This window comes from Acomys minous (genome assembly GCF_964271855.1).
Source record: "Acomys minous genome assembly, chromosome: 18".
NCBI classification, from domain to species: domain Eukaryota; kingdom Metazoa; phylum Chordata; class Mammalia; order Rodentia; family Muridae; genus Acomys; species Acomys minous.
In genome coordinates this window covers 63,487,333-63,506,112 of record NC_140501.1, presented here as the reverse complement: position 1 = coordinate 63,506,112, position 18,780 = coordinate 63,487,333, and the positions used below count along the sequence as shown (strand labels likewise).

At 45.4% G+C, this 18,780-nt stretch overlaps 2 protein-coding genes across 2 annotated transcripts; both read right to left on the bottom strand.

The window, feature by feature from the left end:
• Positions 1 to 2,811: 2,811 nt before the first annotated feature.
• LOC311589641 (granzyme C-like) lies at positions 2,812 to 6,273 on the bottom strand. Its single transcript, XM_084768201.1, has 5 exons — positions 6,145 to 6,273; positions 4,998 to 5,148; positions 4,412 to 4,547; positions 4,024 to 4,284; positions 2,812 to 3,393 (listed from the first exon to the last, which is right to left on the bottom strand). Exons 1-5 carry the CDS (start codon positions 6,197 to 6,199, stop codon positions 3,250 to 3,252), a joined length of 747 nt encoding a protein of 248 aa, XP_084624327.1. The 5' UTR covers positions 6,200 to 6,273; the 3' UTR covers positions 2,812 to 3,249.
• An 8,439-nt stretch (positions 6,274 to 14,712) lies between these two features.
• LOC311589646 (granzyme E-like) lies at positions 14,713 to 17,683 on the bottom strand. The gene is made up of 5 exons (XM_084768207.1): positions 17,544 to 17,683; positions 16,401 to 16,551; positions 15,800 to 15,935; positions 15,335 to 15,595; positions 14,713 to 14,941 (listed from the first exon to the last, which is right to left on the bottom strand). Exons 1-5 carry the CDS (start codon positions 17,596 to 17,598, stop codon positions 14,801 to 14,803), a joined length of 744 nt encoding a protein of 247 aa, XP_084624333.1. The 5' UTR covers positions 17,599 to 17,683; the 3' UTR covers positions 14,713 to 14,800.
• Between the last annotated feature and the right edge of the window lie 1,097 nt (positions 17,684 to 18,780).

The following is an 18,780-nucleotide window of genomic DNA, read 5'->3' as shown; positions in this document are numbered from 1 at the left end:
CTGCCATCCCCCTTGGATCTGCCTGCACCACAACAGCTGCCACCGTCCAGACACACTTGACTGGAGACTTCTGAATCAACCTCGAGCAGACGATGACATCTACAGATGTCCTGTAGTTTCTCCCAGGTTTTCTCCAATGATAGATGAACTCTCTTGCCTGAGTTATGCTACAGAGCAAAAGAACACTAAACTTAATAACTGCTGATCATGAGGACTTACATGATCTCGGGGAAGGCATGTAACTTTTATGTAAATGTATCAAATGTTTTTTAAATCAATGTTAATACCCTCAAAACCCTTTGTACATACTCACTATGGAGGTTTTAACTCACTGTGCAATTATGTAGTTTCAGAACCTCTTGTTTTCCTAGCTCATGCCCGTTACTAGCCTTCTATTTGTGTTGTGTTTTATTTTGGTGCTTGCACCTTGCCTCATACAGTTCCTCAGGTGACAGATTCCCATCATTGCTAGAATCACTACAAGTCAGGCCATGGGACTTTACCAGACTCCAAGTCCCTCTGAAATAAACCATAAATTTCTTAAAGTTCATGGTGACACTTCTCTATGAAAAAAAAAAAAGGAACAGGAGGCGATGTTGGAAGAACCCTGCTCTTTGAGGTTGCAGTCCTCCTAGTCTGGATAGCCATTCTGAGCTCAGTGTTAGGTGCAGGACTCCTTCTACCTGGAAGATCCTCCAGCTCTCTCTGCCTGACTCCATCTGGAGAGTGTCTTTAGACATAGATGCCCCTAACCACACTTGATATATGGCCTTTGACACAGCTCCCTGCTAGATCTTCCCTCCCTGTTATAGGATAATTAGGTGCTCTGTTCCCATTCAGATGATAGGAGTACACAAATATAAAATAAGCATCCTTAAAGTGCCTGGTTCCAACCAAATATGAATGTCCGTCCTGGAATTCCCCCACCCACTCCCCAAGGGGTATATAGCCTTTCTTCTCCCCGAGTAAAGTTGAATTCTCTCCTGAAGTGGTTCCCAGGGTGTTTGATCTCTGTCATGCTTAAGGCCTTCCAGGCCCTGTGTCTTGTCTTCTGCTCCTCTTGCCTCGGTGGTCTGGTGGCCATCAGCTCCCCAGGAAAGAGGAGAATCACAGGATAGCCATCCCTGTCCTTCAGCAGCTGGAGCGTTCAGGAGAGCAGGCCCTGCACTTTGCCTGGGCAGCCCGGTAAAGCTGACCCTGGTGACAGGGGTACAGATGGGACAGGCCTGAGGGTGTGAGTGTGGGAGAGCTGTGACATGTTGGCTGTATAGTGACATAGTCAAGGGAGAGATGTCCACCCCAGTCTCTGGCCACCTTCAGCAGACGGGAGAGCTGTCCCTGCCCCTCACCTGCTGCAGAACTTGGGAGAGCGGGCCCTGATCTCATGCAGGCAGAGCAACCAGCCCCAAGGGTATAGGTATGGGAGATCTGGGCCCTGCCTTTTGTCTTGTCAGGGGATAGAGCCTCTCTTCTCCACTTTGCCCTTGCCACAGGTGGCAGGTGGGAGAGCTTGCCTTGGTGTCTTGAAAGCAGGAAAGCTATCCTTGCCCTTTACCTGCTACAGCACTCAGGAGAATGGGCCTTGCACCTCACCTAGGCAGCTCAGTAGAGCTGGCCCTGAATGTGAGGGCTGAGGTGAGCAGGCCCTGGCTCTTGTCTGCTGGGTGGTGGAGTGGATGAGTTCTGAAAATATACCTGCTGCTGCCTTTGTCTGATCTAGAAGTACACACACACACACACACACACACACACACACACACACACACCTTTCTTTTCCCTTTTTCTCCTTTGTGCTGAGATCTTGGTGTCTGAGTGTGTTCTGTGCCAACTCTCTACAGCTGTACTCTCATGTTTTACTACTGAAAACAGCTAAATATGGACCCATGTCCATCCATAAATGTGAGGACAGAGACAGTGTGACACATATAGAAGACAAAGCACTATCCAAACAATAAACTAACTAACTCTCTCTCTCTCTCTCTCTCTCTCTCTCTCTCTCTCTCTCTCTCTCTCTCTCTCCCCCTCCCTCCCTCCCTCCCTCCCTCCCTCTCTCTCCCTCCCTCCCTTCGTCCCTCCCTCACTCCCTTCCTCCCTCCCTCCCTTCCTCCCTCCCTCCCCCCCTCCTCTTTTCCCTTGCTCCTACATGGAGGTTGGAGTTAGGATGGCTGTGAGACATCGTGTGGATACCGGGAATTGAACCTGAGTCCTCTGCGAGAGCAACCAAAATACCCTAAACCACTGAGCCGCCTCTCCTGCTCATTTACCCAGGCATTAAAACGATGATAAAATTCTATCCCTTAAAATGTACAGTTGAAACTGACATGACCCTAAACAAAATAAGCTAGGCATAGTAGGGAAAAATAATGCATGATCTCACTGTGTATAAATTCTAAAACAGTGGAACTTGTAGAAGGGGAGAAAATAGTGGTTAAGGGAGGCTGCAGAGATTACAACCAGAAGATGGTAATAAACGAGCACAGGATTTCAATTAGGGGGATGAAAATTTTTTTTCAGATCTACACAACAGATAGTTAATAATGCATTGTGCACAACTGAGATGTGATCTGAATAAGTTAATTTTAAAAAGGAAAGAAAATTAATAATGTATTGTGCATTTGAAAACTTCTATCAAACAAATTTATGCTCTTGCTACAAAACTGGACTTGATGAATAAGTTAATTAGCTTGATTTAATCATGCTACATCATATACATATAAGGTCAAGTTGTAGCATGAAAATATACAATTAATGTAAAAAATTAAAGCTGTCATTTGATAAGGAAGTTAGCTTTATAAAACATGCAAATCTTGGTACTGGGGGAAAATATCACAAAGAAGCAAAAGGAATTATATTTATTCATTTATTGCCCTATTTTAGAGAACACATCAGCTACTTAGGTGAAATTGTATGAAATCCTGTAGCTATTAATGATGATTTGCATTACATAACATTCTCAGAACACTGAAGGGAAACAGCACATGCCTGAGTCAAATGCAGACTTTCTGCTTTCCCTATAGAGAATGCAAACTACAATAGGAAGCTGTCAGCTGGGCTGTCACAGCAGGGTGTCAGAGGAGTGTGCCACTGGCCTTCCAGGCACAGAGTTGGTCCCTAAGAGTGGACATGAAACAGTCTTTCCATTCTGCAAAGGCTCCTTTATTCACTTGTGGGCATCTGCCCTGGAACAATGCTGGACTCAGATGTAGGGTACATGGCTAGTCAGAAAGAGATCCAGTTTGCTTCTTGTAGTTAGCTGCGTTTCATCGTTTTCTTTATCCAGGACAGGAAACTTGAGACTCTGGTGAAGACCCGTGGAGCTAAACCATTTGTTTTCCCAAAGGAGACGATGCCTGCTGCTGCTTTGTTACACACGAGAGGTCCTCCAGAGTCTCCCTGGGAAGTGAGAGGGGAGCAGGGGACAGAGATGTTGTTCATTCTTGTCCCAACCTCCCTCTCACGCCAGGATGCTCTCAGAGAAGCTGACTTGTATGCTCTGTTTCTAGGAGGCCAGAGGGCAGGCCTGGGGACCCTGGCTTCCCAGCCCTGACTGTGGGCATGGTTACTGCTTCACCTCCCTCCTGAGGCTGCCTCTGCCCTTTCCCCAGGCCTGTGAACCACTCTTCATGAAGGTGTGAGGGACCCTCATCGCCAGGCTGTTGTTTAAGAAAGTGGGAAGAGGTGAGTGGGCCTGATGTGGGCATGGAGGACAAGCCCATTGACAAAAGTGTGTGTCTGCTCTGAGGAGACACCTGGTTGTGGTATTGAGACACGCAGGAGCATAGCTTTCTAAAGCCTGAGCCGATAAGTCACATGTTGTGTTGCACACACCTCCTGATACACAAGCTGCCTACAGCAGAAGCTCCTTGTCAGCCCAGAAAGCCCTAGAAAGTTCCTGGTGCCTCTTGTTTCCATGAAAAAAAGATCACAGCCAGTGGGTAAAGGAGTCTCTTGACATTGGGTCTCTAGGTCCCAGAATCCTTTTCCCCTCCCACTGAGCCCAGAGAGGAGGGCAACCCAACTTACCTTAAAAGAAGCATGTTTGATCTTTGGGTCCCCCACACATATCTCACTGGCTTTCTTATAATAATCTGGATAGAGCAATTCACACTCCTGATCCTTCTGTACTGTCAGCTCAACCTCCTGTAACGTGTTTGCGTATTTACCCACTCGGTCCAACATTCCCCAACCAGCCACATAGCACACATCCCCTGGCTTCACGTGGGCATTGCGCCTGGGCAGGTTGAGGAGCCTCACAGCAGTAGTGGTCTTGGCCTTTCTCTTCAGCTGTTGGGAAACAAACAAGAGTCCATCTTATCATCTGCTGGCCTGAGACACCATGAATATCAGGATGGAAAGGAGAGAACTGAGCAGGATGCGAGCAGGAGGGGCAATCCCTGGGCACAGGTCTCACCTTTAAGAGCATGATGTCATTGAAGAAGTACTTAGGATTATACTCAGGGTGGGGAATGAATTTTGCCACAGGGATGATCTGCTGGGTCTGCTCCTGTGCCATGATGTTGTGGGCCCCCAGTGTGACTGTCATTGAGCTGTGCAGAGAGCAGAGTGGACACAAGAGATGTGCAGTCAGAGAGGATGCAGCCCAGGGAGGGTAGGCAGGGTGGGGCTCTAGCTGAGGGGACTTCAGGACCCAGAGGTTGCTCAGTATGGGACCTGCAGTTCCCTCCTTCTCAGTGTCAAGAGACTCCTGAAAGCTCCCTCTTGCTTCTAGGTAATGTTCCCTAGTTTTCACTGATTCTGAATGTGTACTGTCACCTCAACCACTGATTTTTTTTTTTACAAAAGTGCAGTTGATCAACCCAAGTGTGCTGCTGGCTCTGAAATTTCACCCTGTGACCTCAAATATTCCTAAAATTAGACTTCCATTTTCTTAGCCCTGCTGTCTAGTGAGCTCTCAGGGAAGCATCCACAGTAAAGGAAAGAAGCACCTGTGTGGGGGTCTCAGAGGATGGGGGCAAAGGCAGGATGCTTCTCCTCACCTTCCCCTGCAGTGAGCAGCTGTCAGCACGAAGTTGTCTTGCACCAGGAAGCCTCCACAGCGACTCATCTTCCCGTCTTCTTTCACATACTTAACAAATGCCATGTAGGGGCGGGAGTGGGGCTTGACCTCATGGCCCCCGATGATCTCCTCTGAAAGAAAAGGCAAAGATATGGGGTGTCTGGGAGCAGGAGATGAGGTCAGGAGGAAAGATTGGGAAGGGTGAGATAGAGAGTGGGACCTGCTTTCCCCAAGACTGTTGCAGACAGGATTCCTTGCACATAGAAAAACCTTTGCTGAATCTTAAGCCTCAGATCCTGCTCTGGAAGGAGTGGGTAGCACTTGGCCCCAATCCTGCTTTACGTTACATTAGGGGTAAGTTTCTCTCCATCCTGCCAGAGGCTGAGTGGATCCAGGCAGTTCATTTCAAACTTTTTGTTTGTTTGTTTGTTTCCCAGCTTTGCCCCTCCCCCCGCCTAGCCTATGGAGATAAATTTTCTAACATTCTCCTATTTGTGGTTCAGTAAATGGTTTCTGTGAATTAATGAGTGACTTCTAGTTAGTCAGAGACTTAGTAATGCAGTGCTGGTGGGGTTCAGATTCAGAGCCTAGCATTTTGAGTAGTGTGCAGGAAATTACAGAAGGAGCAGAGGACCTGTGTAAAGAAATGGAGAGACCAACTACAACTTCACAGCAGAGTCCTGTAGTGTACAGTGCAGGCATCTTGTCACCCTGGGCCTCTCTCTTCAGCAGGCTGAGCATGGGTTTTAACAATGATGGTAATATTCTTGTGCTGGTGGCCTTACCCATTGCATGCTGGTCATTAAAGCTTCTCTGTCTCTGGGCTCAAGGAAGTTATTGATGTACATTTTCTATCATTGAACTCTCTGCAACATGTTTTTTTCTAAGAACGACCCAGTCTCTACATGATGAAGAAAAGCTGGGAGAAGCCAGCGCCTTCTAAGCTTTCTGAGAACACCCCCACTTGTTGAGGATCTAGCCAGTGTCTCATTTCCAAGTCTGGATTCTGTAGGGACCTGAGGTTCAGAAAGCTACTACATGCACTGCCAGGAAAATTCCTGACTCCTGCTGAGCACAAGGACAGCAGAAGTGTCATGGATGGCACTACAACAGGAATGTTCACTCACCTGCATGACCTCCTAGTGGCAGGAGAAAGGCCAGGAGAATCAGCACTGGTGCCATCTTCCCAAGAAGGCTGCTCAGGTTGGAGGAGGGCAGAGTAGACACAGCTCTGGCCAGGGGATGAAGCAAGTGTGTGCTCAGTGGCCTCACAGGCTTTTAAACCTATGCAGCTCTGCTTGTGATCTGCGTCACACCACTTAAGGAAGTTTTCTGGCTTGGGTGAAAATGACACTGTCACCACATCCACATCCTATGAACTAAGCTGGGATAAAGACCAAGAAGGTTGATGGTGTGGAGGCTGTGGTTGAGGAGGCCTTAGACCCCAGGAAGTCCACAGTGACTGCACTGAGACCAAAGGGTGTCATTTCCTAACTCTTACACCCTTTTGCATTCTGGTGAGATGTCTTTTGTATCAATTTTTCTTCCTTTCCTCTCTCTGTCTCTCTCTGCCTCCCTCTCTCTGTCTCTGCCTCAGTCTCTCTCTCTTGATCTTTGTCTCTTCCTTTCTTCTAAAGTAATACCAATACCAGTTAATCCTAAGGACAGTTATAGCTCTACAATTACATTCACACAGTTCGATAGTACTAAGTGAGAATTGACAGCACACCACTTCTGGCTAGGCACTCCTGCAGATCATCTTCTCACTAACTTTCAAATGGACAGATCATACTGGGGAAGACTCTGTTAGAATAGTCTGGTAAGTGAATCTCCACTCACTCTGACTCTCCTGAAGCTGCTAGGAAGTCACAGAGAAATCTCAAAGCAACTGTTTTCCATGTGTCCTTTGATCACATGCTACTGCCATATATACAGTTAAGTATTATAATGAATCAGAAATGGCAGGTGTAATTACAGGTTTATTTGGTGTCGTCATGTATCTCATTGGCTTCCCTCTGAGGATGCAGTGGTGTTGTCTACAGCCCTGCCTAGCATTTTCTATAGACAAACAGGACCTTGTTACGATCTTGAATGATGGTTTGATGATCTAGCTCAGGAGTGAGAGAGACAGGGATGCAGCCCCTGAGAAGGATGAACGTGACTGGAGGGAGCTGAGAATCTGAACTAAGATCAGAAGATGCTGAGGCTGAGTGAAGTCAGCTGTGGGTGAAACAGGTTTCTCTTGCCCTGAGAACTGGTGTGTGTGTGTGTGTGTGTGTGTGTGTGTGTGTGTGTGTGTGTGTGTGTGTGTATCCAGGAAACCCATGGAGCTATCTTGATCCTGTTTTCTCATCATTATGTTATGTTTCTGGATGTTTTAATCTCCTCCTTTCATATTTTGATACCAATGGAAGCTTGATTTGTTTGAAATAAACTAAAATGCTGATATTAATTGGATTGAATGATCACATAGCGTACTGGTATGTGGCCTTTTTGCATTTCTGATCTTCTTTAAAGAGGCTGATTCTCCCACTATCAGCAGTTTATAATTTCAGTTGATCTTCTAGTGGTGCGGCCACTTCCTATTTCCCCATCCACTTTGGAAGGTCAGCTGGTTGTCATTGCTCAGGTCTTGTTTGAGCAGTCATGTTGTGGAGATCTCCTGGGAGTGGTTTCTTTGCCCTATCTAGAGGACATATAGATACAAGACTTTCAGCTTTTGATTATGAGTTTGTGTCTGTATTTGGTGTGTGCCCATGAGTAGAGGTGCTCTTGCAGGCCAGAGAGGCTAAAGTTACTAGTGGTGATGAGTTACTCAAGACGGCTGCTCAAAGTAAACCTGTAGCCTCTGCAAGACCAGCCTGTGTTGTTCAGTTTTCTAAGCCATCTATGCAGTCCTGTGTGCTCAGTTTTTAAGAGTAGTTGCTCACAAATGTAGCTTCTGTTAAACACTGGTGGTGCGAAGGCAGTGTGACTGTAAAGTGTCAGTAGCAATGTCTGAGAAGGACCTATAAAAGCCCATGAAGTTCATGAAGGGCTATGATAAAATATATATATTTAATTTGATTGAAAGATTGCAGTTCTATGCATTCCATTTGAAAACTTGGCAGGTACCATATTTATGGTGACTAAAAATGGACTTCTGAATATTACAGGATAGTGATAATATTTCTGGAAATATTGAAATCTCTTTCCAATTTCTGTCTCATTTCATTTTCTCCTTTCTGGGTGGGGGGGTTCTCAAGAACTGAGGTCAGATAAGAAAGGAATGGGATGTGTGGGATTTGGACACATTTGAGAAATTCAAGAAGAAACAATAGTTTAAAAAGGAAATAGAAAGAAAAACCTAATTAGTTTAATATACTCTTTCATGGAGCATGCCCATCACCTGTGTTTCTTCTTCGTTTTCTTATTTTTGGTTGTGCTGTTGCATTTCCTCCCATCATAATGTACTCATATGTGCAGGTTTCATTATGCTACACATTGGCTATATTCAAAATGTGAGACAGATAATCGGGTTTGTTTTTCTCTGATGTCTCAAGATATTACAAAAGAAAATCAGAAGAGATGATACATGACAGAAAAATACACCCTGTTCCTGCATAGGCAGAACTATCCTTGTGAATCAAATTTATACTACCAAAATTAATATATAAAATAAATTGAGTGCATATCCAAATTCCCATGTCATATTTCACAGGAATAGAAAAATATAAAAAGAGTTCACATGAGACCACAAAAGACCACAAATATCAAAACAATCCCAAGGAATCAGAAAACTGCTGGAAATGGTACAATATCTCACTCTAAATTATACTACACAACCATAGTGATAAGACAGCCTAGTACTGTTGTAAAAAATAGACAGAAAGATCAATAAATAAAACAGAGATTTTGGACATCAAGGGACAAGACAATGTCCACTTAGGTATTGACAAGGAACACCCCCAAAAAAATCTTTCAGAATAAAATTTCAACAAATGTGCAGGCAAATTGGACATCCACCTGGAAAGGAACAAAATCAGGTTCTTATCCTTAACTTTCTACAAAAACAATTCCAAAATGGATCAACAGCCTGAGTTTAAAGCTGGAAACCTAAACTTGAGCAGACAACACAGGGGAAATCCTCCAAGATATTGGGAAACGAAAACACTGTTTTTTATAAATAGAACACTAAAGTCAAAGGAACTGACTCAAGTATTAATAGGTGGGAACTCATGAAAATAACAATTCTGTACAGTGGCTGTCTCCTGACAGGAAGCCAAGGGTCCATTGTTTCAGCCCCCAGCACTGGAAGTCTCAGCTGTCCCAATCTGATGCTGGAGTTTCTGAGGATTCCTACAGAGCTGCTGGTCTCATCTGTTATGGAATCCTGAAGAAGTAGGTTCTCATACCAAGGAAGGAACAACAACAGTGTATATACAGCCAGAAAGTGTGACGGTAAGTGGAAAAAGTACACTCATCCTTTTTCCATGTCTCTTTTTTAGGATAGTACTAGAATGTGTGGCCCATATTTAGTGTTCATCTTCCGATTCAAATAAACTAATGAAGTAAATCCCTCAGATACTTAGGTTTTAGTTATTTCATTATTTCTAAATGCATTCAAGTACACAAGCAAAATTAGTCATCACAGACTATTATCCAAAATAGACAAAGGATTTCAGAAATTAAATACAAAGAAAGTAAAACTACCCCTCCACTAATGGGCATTGGAAGGGGGAAAAAAAGGAAAAGTAGAAGACCCAGAAAAAAAACCATCATACTATGGAAACTTGGTTTTTGACAAAGGAGACAAAACCATACAATGGAAAAAAGATAGCATCTTCAACAAATGGCCCTCATCAAATTGGATGTCTACATGTAGGAAAATGAAAATAGATCCATATTTATCACCATGCACAAACCTAAAGTCCATGTGGATAAAAGATCTCAGTATACAACCAGACACACTAAATCACTTAGAAGAAATAGTGGAAAGAGCCTAGAACTCATTGGCACAGGAGACAACTTCCTAGACAGAATAGTAACATCTCAGGCTCTAAGATAGGCAATTAATAAATGGGACCTCATGAAACTGAAAAGCTTCTGTAAAGCAAAAGATACTATCAACAGAACAAAAATGACAGCCTGCAGCTTGGGAAAGGCTCTCCACTAACCCTACATCCTAAAAAGGGCTAATATCAAATATATATATTCAAGAAATTAAATACCACCAAACCAAATGTCACAATTAAAAATGAGGTACAGAGCTAAAAAGAGAATTCTCAACAGGGGAATACAGAACAGCTGAGAAGCAATTAAAGATATGCTCAATGAGGGAAATGTAAGTCAAGCCAACTCTGAGATTCCATCGTACACCAGTCAGATTGGCTTAGATCAAAAACTCAAGTGACAGCACATGCTGACAAGGATGTGGATAAAGGGATACACCCCTACATTGCTGGGGGCAGAGTGCAATCTTGTACAACCACTTTGGAACTCAGTCTGGCACTTTCTCAGAAAATTGAGAATAGTACTGCCTAAAGACCCAGCTATACCACTCCTGGGCATATACTCAGAAGATGCGCCACCATAATACATTTGCTCAACTACTTTAATAGCAGCCTTATTCATAATAACCAGTATCTATAAACCACCTAGATGTTCCTCAACCAAAGAATGGAATAGGAAACTGTGGTACTTTTAGGCAATGAAGTATTATTCACCTATTAAAAACAAGGAAATCTTGAAATTTGCAGACTAATGGACAGAACTAGAAATGATCAACCTGAGTGAGGTAACACTGACCCAGAAAAACACGCATGGTATATACTCACTTGTAAGTGAGTATCAGCCCAACATCGATGTCTTCTGAGAGACTCCATCCAGAGGAGGGAGTCAGGATAGATACCAGAACTCACTGCTGGACTCCTGGGGAAACCCTGTGAGTGTATGGAAGAATGGGGGGATGGAAGGACACAGAGGGTTCAGGAGCCACACAAGGAGACCATCAAGGCTGGAGGAGCTGGACACAGGGTCACTGCAGAAACTATTGCACCAACCAAGGACAACGCATGCAGTAAACCCAGACTCCATGTTCAGAGCTAGCCGACTGACATCTCATTCTCCATCCTTGTGGGGAAGCATGATTGCATATGACATGAACTCTGGTGCTCCCAATGTGACCACTTCCGCTTGGTGGGAGCTACAGGTGGCACAAAGAGGAAGGGGAAACAGGCTACCTGGATGAGTCCTGATATGCTGTAGCCATACGGTGAGGGAGGAGGCCCCCTTCTGTCGGAGGTCTAGGAGACAGAACAGGGCAGAAGAGGGAGAGAAGGTGGGAATGGGAAGATAAAAGCAAGGTGATAACATTCAGGATGTAATCCGAATAAATTATAATAAATTTGAAAATAATGAAAGATTCAACATCCTCAGCTATTTGAGATATGCAAATCAATACATTGAGATTCCATCTTACACCAGTCAGAATGACTTAGATTAAAAAAAAAAACTCAAGTGACAGCACATGCTGACAAGGATGTGGAGAAAGGGGAACCCTCCTCCATTGCTGATGGAAGTGGAAATTTGTACAATCAGTATGAAAATTAATATAGTGCTTTCTCAAAAAATTAGGAATCAATCTAACTCAAGGCCCAGCTAAACCACACAAAGGGTGCTCCATCCTTCCAAAAGGAAACTTTCTCAACTATGTTTATGGTAGCTTTGTTTGCAATAGTTAGAACTGGTTAAAAAAAAAAAACTAGATTTCCCACCACATAAAAAGACTGTTAAAAAGATGTGTTAGTGTTACTCGGCTGTTAATAAATGACATCATGAAATTACAGGCAAATGGATGGAAGTAGAAAAAACCCTACCCAAGAGAACCAAGACCTAGAAAGACAAACATGACCTACTCACAAACATGACAGGATATTAGCTGTAAAGGATCATCCTGCTACAATCCACAACCCAGACAGCCTATGTGACAATGGGGCTCAAGGAAAGAATCATGGATCTCCATGGGAAGAGGAAATAGAATAGAATTTGCACATGACCTGGAGGTGGGTGGGGATGTGAAGAGGAAGAATCAGGTGAGGGAGGGGCAATGAAGGGAGAAAGCCCTAAGAAGTCGACTGGTTGGAGCACTTGAAGGGTGATGTGGAAACCTAGTGAACTAGAAACTCCCTGGAGGCTATGAGGGTGACATTTGCAAAGACTCAAAGGACTGCAGCTTATGGAGCCTTTACTGTCTGTCTGTAACCAGACAAGACTTCCAGTGGTGTGACTGGGACACCAAAGCAGCCACAAAACCTTTGACCTACAATTTTACTGCCTACATGATGTGCTGGGGTAAAGGTGGAGCAGACGTTGTGGAGAAACCACCAATGAGTAATTCAACTGTAAGATAATACAATGAGTGGAAGCCTGGTAAGCTTATTTTCATAAAACAGAATCCCATGCCTGACACTGCCTGGATGGTCAGGAAACAGGCCAGGTATCCCTGAGACCAAGGATAGAACCAACACAACTGGGCCATAAAAACAGAAACCAATGAAATGATTCCTAATGACAGCCTGCTAAACTTATATATGGGTGCTTTTCCCAGTTGTCCTTCAGAGAGCGTCATCCAGGAACTGATGGGAGCAGTTGCAGTGACTCACAGCCAAACCCTAGGCTGAACTTGGGGGGGCAACTCTCTGAAATGGTTGAGGAAGGATTTTAGGAGACAAAGGATGCAAAGACCCTAGAAGACCAAGGCCCACTAAATCAATGAAGCAGGATTCATATGGGCTCAGAGAGACTGAAGTGACCATCAGGGAGCCTGTATGGGACTAAACTAGGTCCTCTGCATAATGTTATGTCTGTTAGCTTGCTGTTCTTGTGGGACACCTAACAGTGAGAGCTGGGGCAGTCTCTGACTGTTTTGCCTATGCTGGGGCCTTTTTTCTCATGCTGGGAGCCTCCTCCAGTCTTGGTATGGTGGTTTGTGTCTAATCTCATTTTAACTGTTTAATCTGTGTTCAGTTGATAATCCTAGGAAACCTACCTTTTTCAGCAAGGAAATGGGGGAGAAGTGCATCTGAGGGAGGTGTGTGGGGCTCGGGGAGAAGTGGATGGAGGAAAATGGTTTTCAGGGTGTAATGTATGAGAGAAGGAAAGAAAGTATAACTCACCAGTGCTGTTGTGTAAGGAACTTAACAGGGTCACCTGGGTCACCATGAAATATCTTTTAGGCCAACTGCAGTGGCAGGGTCACTGGTTTGAACATCAAGCAAACTAGAGCCTCTCTGCTTGCCTTTCTCCTGCTCACCTCTTTCTATGAGGGCTCCACACTGGGTACAGCTGAAACCACAGGGTTGGAGGGTTTACAACTTTGCTTCAACTTCACACAGTGCATTCTGAAGCCCAGGCACATGGCACTGTTAGAACATGCAGAATTTAATCCTATTTTACAACATGGTTTTTTTTGTTTATTCCAAACATAGATCCATTTGTGGCACATTGACCTGTCTAGTGAAATTAAAGGATGAAGGTGAAGAAGGAGTCTACTGAACACCTGATACAAAGCCAGTGACCTACAAGTGTTAGTTGATGATGTCAAAAGATACTTGTAGCCTAGCATCCCTTGGCTCCCTCAGGATCACAAACTGCCATATCACCATGTGACCAGCAGGGGGAGGCTGACCAAGGATGTTGAAAAACCTGAGGGCATGGCAGAGCCACTTTTTGCAGGGAAGATTGGCCTAGGTGGGAGGTCTGAGCATCAAGTGATTGGCACCACAAGTCTACCTGGGATATGAAGTAGAGGAGAGTCAACAGTGCTTGGAACTTATAGATAGAGGAGTGAAAGGCTGGCTTAACCAGGCCTGGGGAATGTGGGGCTGGGGGTAGTCTATTGGAAAACACTAGCAGGCCAAAAGGGATACAGAAGTTGAGTGTTTTCTGTTCCGGGCTGGGAAACAGTACAGAGGTGGTGCCTGGGCCTTCAGAGGAATGTCTCAGCCTTCTAGACTGCAGATAGTTCGGATGGTGAGAGTAGCCTGCCCTGCTAGATACCAGGAGGTCCTGGAATAGGACACTGAAAGGGTGGCACATCCATAGGCTCCAAATTCGCAGATAAAAATCTCCCTCCATCCATTGCCTTGCTTGTACGGCTCTCTGGCTAGTGTTCTTGGCATGATGAAGGTGGCCTAGAGATAGTAGGAATTTCCTACATCCAGGAAGAACCGTTTCTGGAGGGCTAAGTACAAATATGAGTGACTGAGTGTAGGACACCGCCGCAGTGCTGTAGCCTCCTGAGGACTGCGTTATGAGAAAGCCAACCTTGGGGAGTTGAGAATTAAAACACGATCATGATGGGATGCTGTAGCACACACTTTTAATTTGAGCACTAGGAGAGCAAAGTGGGGAAGGTCTCTGTGGGTTTAAGTTCATGGTGGTTTCCATAGCAAATTCCAGGCAATTTAGAGCTATACACTGAGAGCCTATATCAAATGTTAAAACATAAAGCAATCCTTACTGCCCACCATGTAGAGTGATAACAGTGCGGAAATGTGCAGTCTGATGTTCCAGTGAGTGGAGGGGCTGAGGAAGGAGGAGGAAGCAAAGCCTAGAACTGACAGGCGATGGCTGCCTGGACCAGTGAGATGCACAAACCATAAATTGGCTCAAATAACAAACAACATCAGTTACATGCAATCAGGGGTTTATTTATTAACAGTTTTCAGCCTTTACTGCCCACTCCATTCGGTTGTTGTCTGTGGCCAGGAAAGCTGGTCATCACAGGTGGTTTAACACCTGCTAGGGGAGCTTCATGTTTCTGCGTATCCATGGCAGGAAGGGGGAGATTTTAGTGATGATGTCTAGAGTGGTGTTCTTGGTAGCACGAGCACAAACTCCGTAGGCTCTGTTTTCACACACAAGGGGTCCCCCAGAGTCACCCTGTGGGCAGAGAATGGAAGACCTAAGCTTAGAACCCCATATCTGCTCTTGCTCTCACTCCTGGCAAGGATAAGTGTCAGATAAGGGTGAGACAGGCATTCCAACTTCCCTCAGTTGCACAGCTCCAGGGAAGTCTGATTTTTTTTTTCTTATAGCACAGTGCAAGGCTTTCCCTAAAGTCCTCATGGATACTCTGGGATAATTAATACAGATGTGAGATGACTGATGTTTCCCACCTCATACTGCTGTTAGCTCCAAGCAAGGGACTAGCAGGGGCACTATTAGGCTGTCCCTTCTCTGAGCTGAGGCTTGAGAGTCTGGCCATTCTCACAGTCAGGCATCTTACAGGCTCCTCTCTCCCTATATTTTGTCTGTTAAATGTTTGAACATCACCTTGAAAGCCAGTTGTATCTTTCGGGGGTCTCCAACACATATCTGTGTTGTCTCTGAATAGTGAGGGAAGCGTTTCTGGCATTGCTGGTCCACCTGGATGCTCAGTTCAGCCTCTTGTAGGACGTCAGATGCTTTAGTAGCATCGAGGGATGTTATCCCCCAGCCAGACACATGGCACTTCTTCCCTGGCCTCACCCGGGCATTGGCTCTGGTCAACTTGAGGAGCTTCACAGCTTTAGTCCTCTTGGCCTTTCTCTCCAGCTGATGGGAAGAGGGAGTAAAGACCAGCTCAGCCAGGAGCCTGCTGCCCTGGGCCACACAAAAGCCATGATGGAAGGGAGGGAAGAAGCAGGATGAGCAGGAGGGGAGGGGAAGAGCTGCACCAGGAAGAACACAGGCAGCAGGGGTGGGGTGGGAGGTGAGGGGTGAGTTGAGGAATGTGGGTGGACTGGGCACAGGTCTCACCTTTAACAGCATGATGTCATTGATCTTGTTCTCAGAATTATAATCAGGGTGGGGAATGGCTTTTGCCACACGGATGATCTGCTGAGACTGCTCGTGTGCCTTGATGTTGTGGGCTCCCAGCGTGACTTTCATTGAGCTGCACAGAGAGGAGAGTGGACATGAGAGATGTGGAATCAGGGAGGATGCAGTGCAGAGTGGGTGGGCAGGGTGGAGCTCTTCCAGAAACACGGAGAACACAGGATAGGCAGGGAGGGGATGTGAGGACCCAGGGTGCTCAGTGTTGACTTACTACTCCCTTCCTCTCAGCATCATGAGACTCCTGGAGGCTCCCTCTTGCTTCTAGGCAATACTCCAAAGATTCCATCGACTCTTAACCTGAACTTTCAACCTCAACCACTGCTTTAGTTTGCCAGTGCAGTTGATTAACGCAAGTGTGCTGTTGCCTCTGACCTTTCACCCTGTGACCTCAAATATTAATGTTATCAGACTTCCTTTTTCACAACCCTGCTTCCCAGTGAGCTCCCAGGGGAGCATCCACAGTAAAGGACAGAAGCTCCTGGGGGAGCGTCTCAGATAACGTGAGCGAGCTGCATCTCCTCACCTTCCCCTGCAGTGAGCAGCTGTCAGCACAAAGTTGTCTTGCACCAGGAAGCCTCCGCAACGACTCCTACTCCCATCTTCTTTCAGAGACCTAACAAATGCCATGTAGGGGCGGGAGTGGGGCTTGACCTCATGGCCCCCGATGATCTCCTCTGAAAGAAAAGGCAAGGATATGGGGTGTCTGGGAGCAGCAGATGAGGTCAGGAGGGAAGATTGAGAAGGGTAAGATAGAGGGTGGGAACTGCTGTCCCCAAGACTGTGGCAGACAGGGTTCCTCACACGTAGAAAAACCTTTGCTGAATCTTAAACCTCAGATGCTGTTCTCAGAAGGAGAGGGTAGCACTTGTCCCCCAATCCTGCTTAGAATTACAGTGGGGGTACATTTTCTCTCCATCCTGCCAGAAGCTGAGAGGATCCTGGGCAGCTTCTTTGTAACTTTCTTTGTCAGTGAGTGTCATTTTCTCAGCTTTTTCCCTAAGCCTATGGAGGTGGATTTTCTAACATTCTCCTATTTGTGGTTCAGTAACTGCTTTCTGTGCATGAAGGAGTGACTTCTAGTTAACCAGACGGCTGGTGATGCCATGCTGGTGGAATGCAGAGCCTGGGATTTGGAGGAAATTATAGAAAAAGCAAAGGACATGCAAACAGCAGTGGAGATACCAACTACAACTACACAGCAGAGCAACTGTAGTTTGCAGTGCAGGCATCTTGTCACCCTGGGCCTCTTTCCTCAACAGGCTGGGGATGGATGTTAACAGTGATGGTAATATTCTTGTGCTGGTGGTCTTACCCATTGCATGCTGGTCATTAAATCTGTTCTTTCCCTGGACTCCACTAAGTTAATGGTGTATATTTTCTGTCATAGAACTCTCTGCAACATCTCTTTCTAAGGATGATTCAGTCTCCACATGAAGAGGAAAAGCTAAGAAAAGCCAGTGCCTACTAAGCTTTCTGAGAACACCTCCATTCCTCACATCTTGTTGAGGATCTAGACAGTGTCAGATTTCCAAGTCTGGATTTAGTTGGGTCTTGAACTTCAGAAAGCTCCCAGGTGCAATGCATGGATCATTCCTGACTCCTGCTGGGCAGAAGGTCAACAGAGGTGTCATGTGATGGAACCTTTCCAATAGGACTGTTCACTCACCTACATGAGCTCCAAGGGGCAGAAGAAAGACCAGGAGAATCAGCGCTGATGTCATCTTCCCAGGAAGGCTGGTCAGGTTGGAGGAGGGCAGAGTAGACACAGCCCTGGCGAGGGGGATGAAGCAGGTGTGTGCTCAGTGGCCTCACGGGCTGTTAAACCTATGCAGCTCTGCTTCTGATTTGTGTCACATCACTTAAGGAAGTTTTCTGGTTTGGGTAAAAATGACCCTGTCACCACATTCACATCCTATGAGCTAAGCTGGATGAATACCAAGAAAGTAGATGGTGTGGAGGCTGTGGTTGGTGGCCTGAGACCCCAGGAAGTCCACACTGACTGAACTGAGACCAAAGTGTGTCATTTTCTAACTCTTACACCCCTTCCCATTCTGGTGATATGTCTTTTGATACCAATGATATTTTTCTTCCTTTTCTCTCTCCTCTCTCTTTGTGTCTCTCTGTCTCTCTGTCTCTATCTTTGTCTCTCTTTGTCTCTCTCTCTGTCTCTGTCTCTCTCTGTCTCTGTCTCTGTCTCTGTCTCTCTCTCTCTCTCTCTCTCTCTCTCTCTCTCTCTCTCTCTCTCTCTCTCTCTCTCTCTCTCTCTCTCTCTCTCTCTCTCTCTCTCTCTCTCTCTCTGTCTTTCTCTCTCTGTCTCTCTGTTTAAGTTGCTATCAACAACCTGTTAGTCCTAACAACAGTTACAGCACTAAGGTATACCTGCACAGTTTGACAGTGCTCAGTGAGACTGGATACTGCTCCACATACAGCTAGGCAGCCCTGCTGCACATCATCTCACTAACCATCAAGATGACTGATCATACTGAGGAAGAATCTGTCTGAATAGTCTGATGAGTGAATCTTGACTCACTCTGACTCTCCAGAAGCTGCTAGGAAGTCACAGAGAAATCTCAAAGCAACTGTTTTCCATGTGTCCTTTGATCACATGTTACTGTCATACATAGTTAAGTATTATAATGAATCAAAAATGGCAGATGAAACTACATGTTTATTAGGTATTGCCATGTATCTCATTGGCTTCCCTCTGAGGATGCAATGGTGTTGTCTACAGCTCTGCCTAGCATTTTCTATAGACAAACAGAACCTTGTTAAGATCTTGAATGATGGTTTAATGATCTAGATCAGGAATTAGAAAGACAGGGATGCAGCCCCTGAGAAAACTGAACTGGACTGGAGGGAGCTGAGAATCTGAGCTAAGAGGACAAGATGCTGAGAACTGTGTG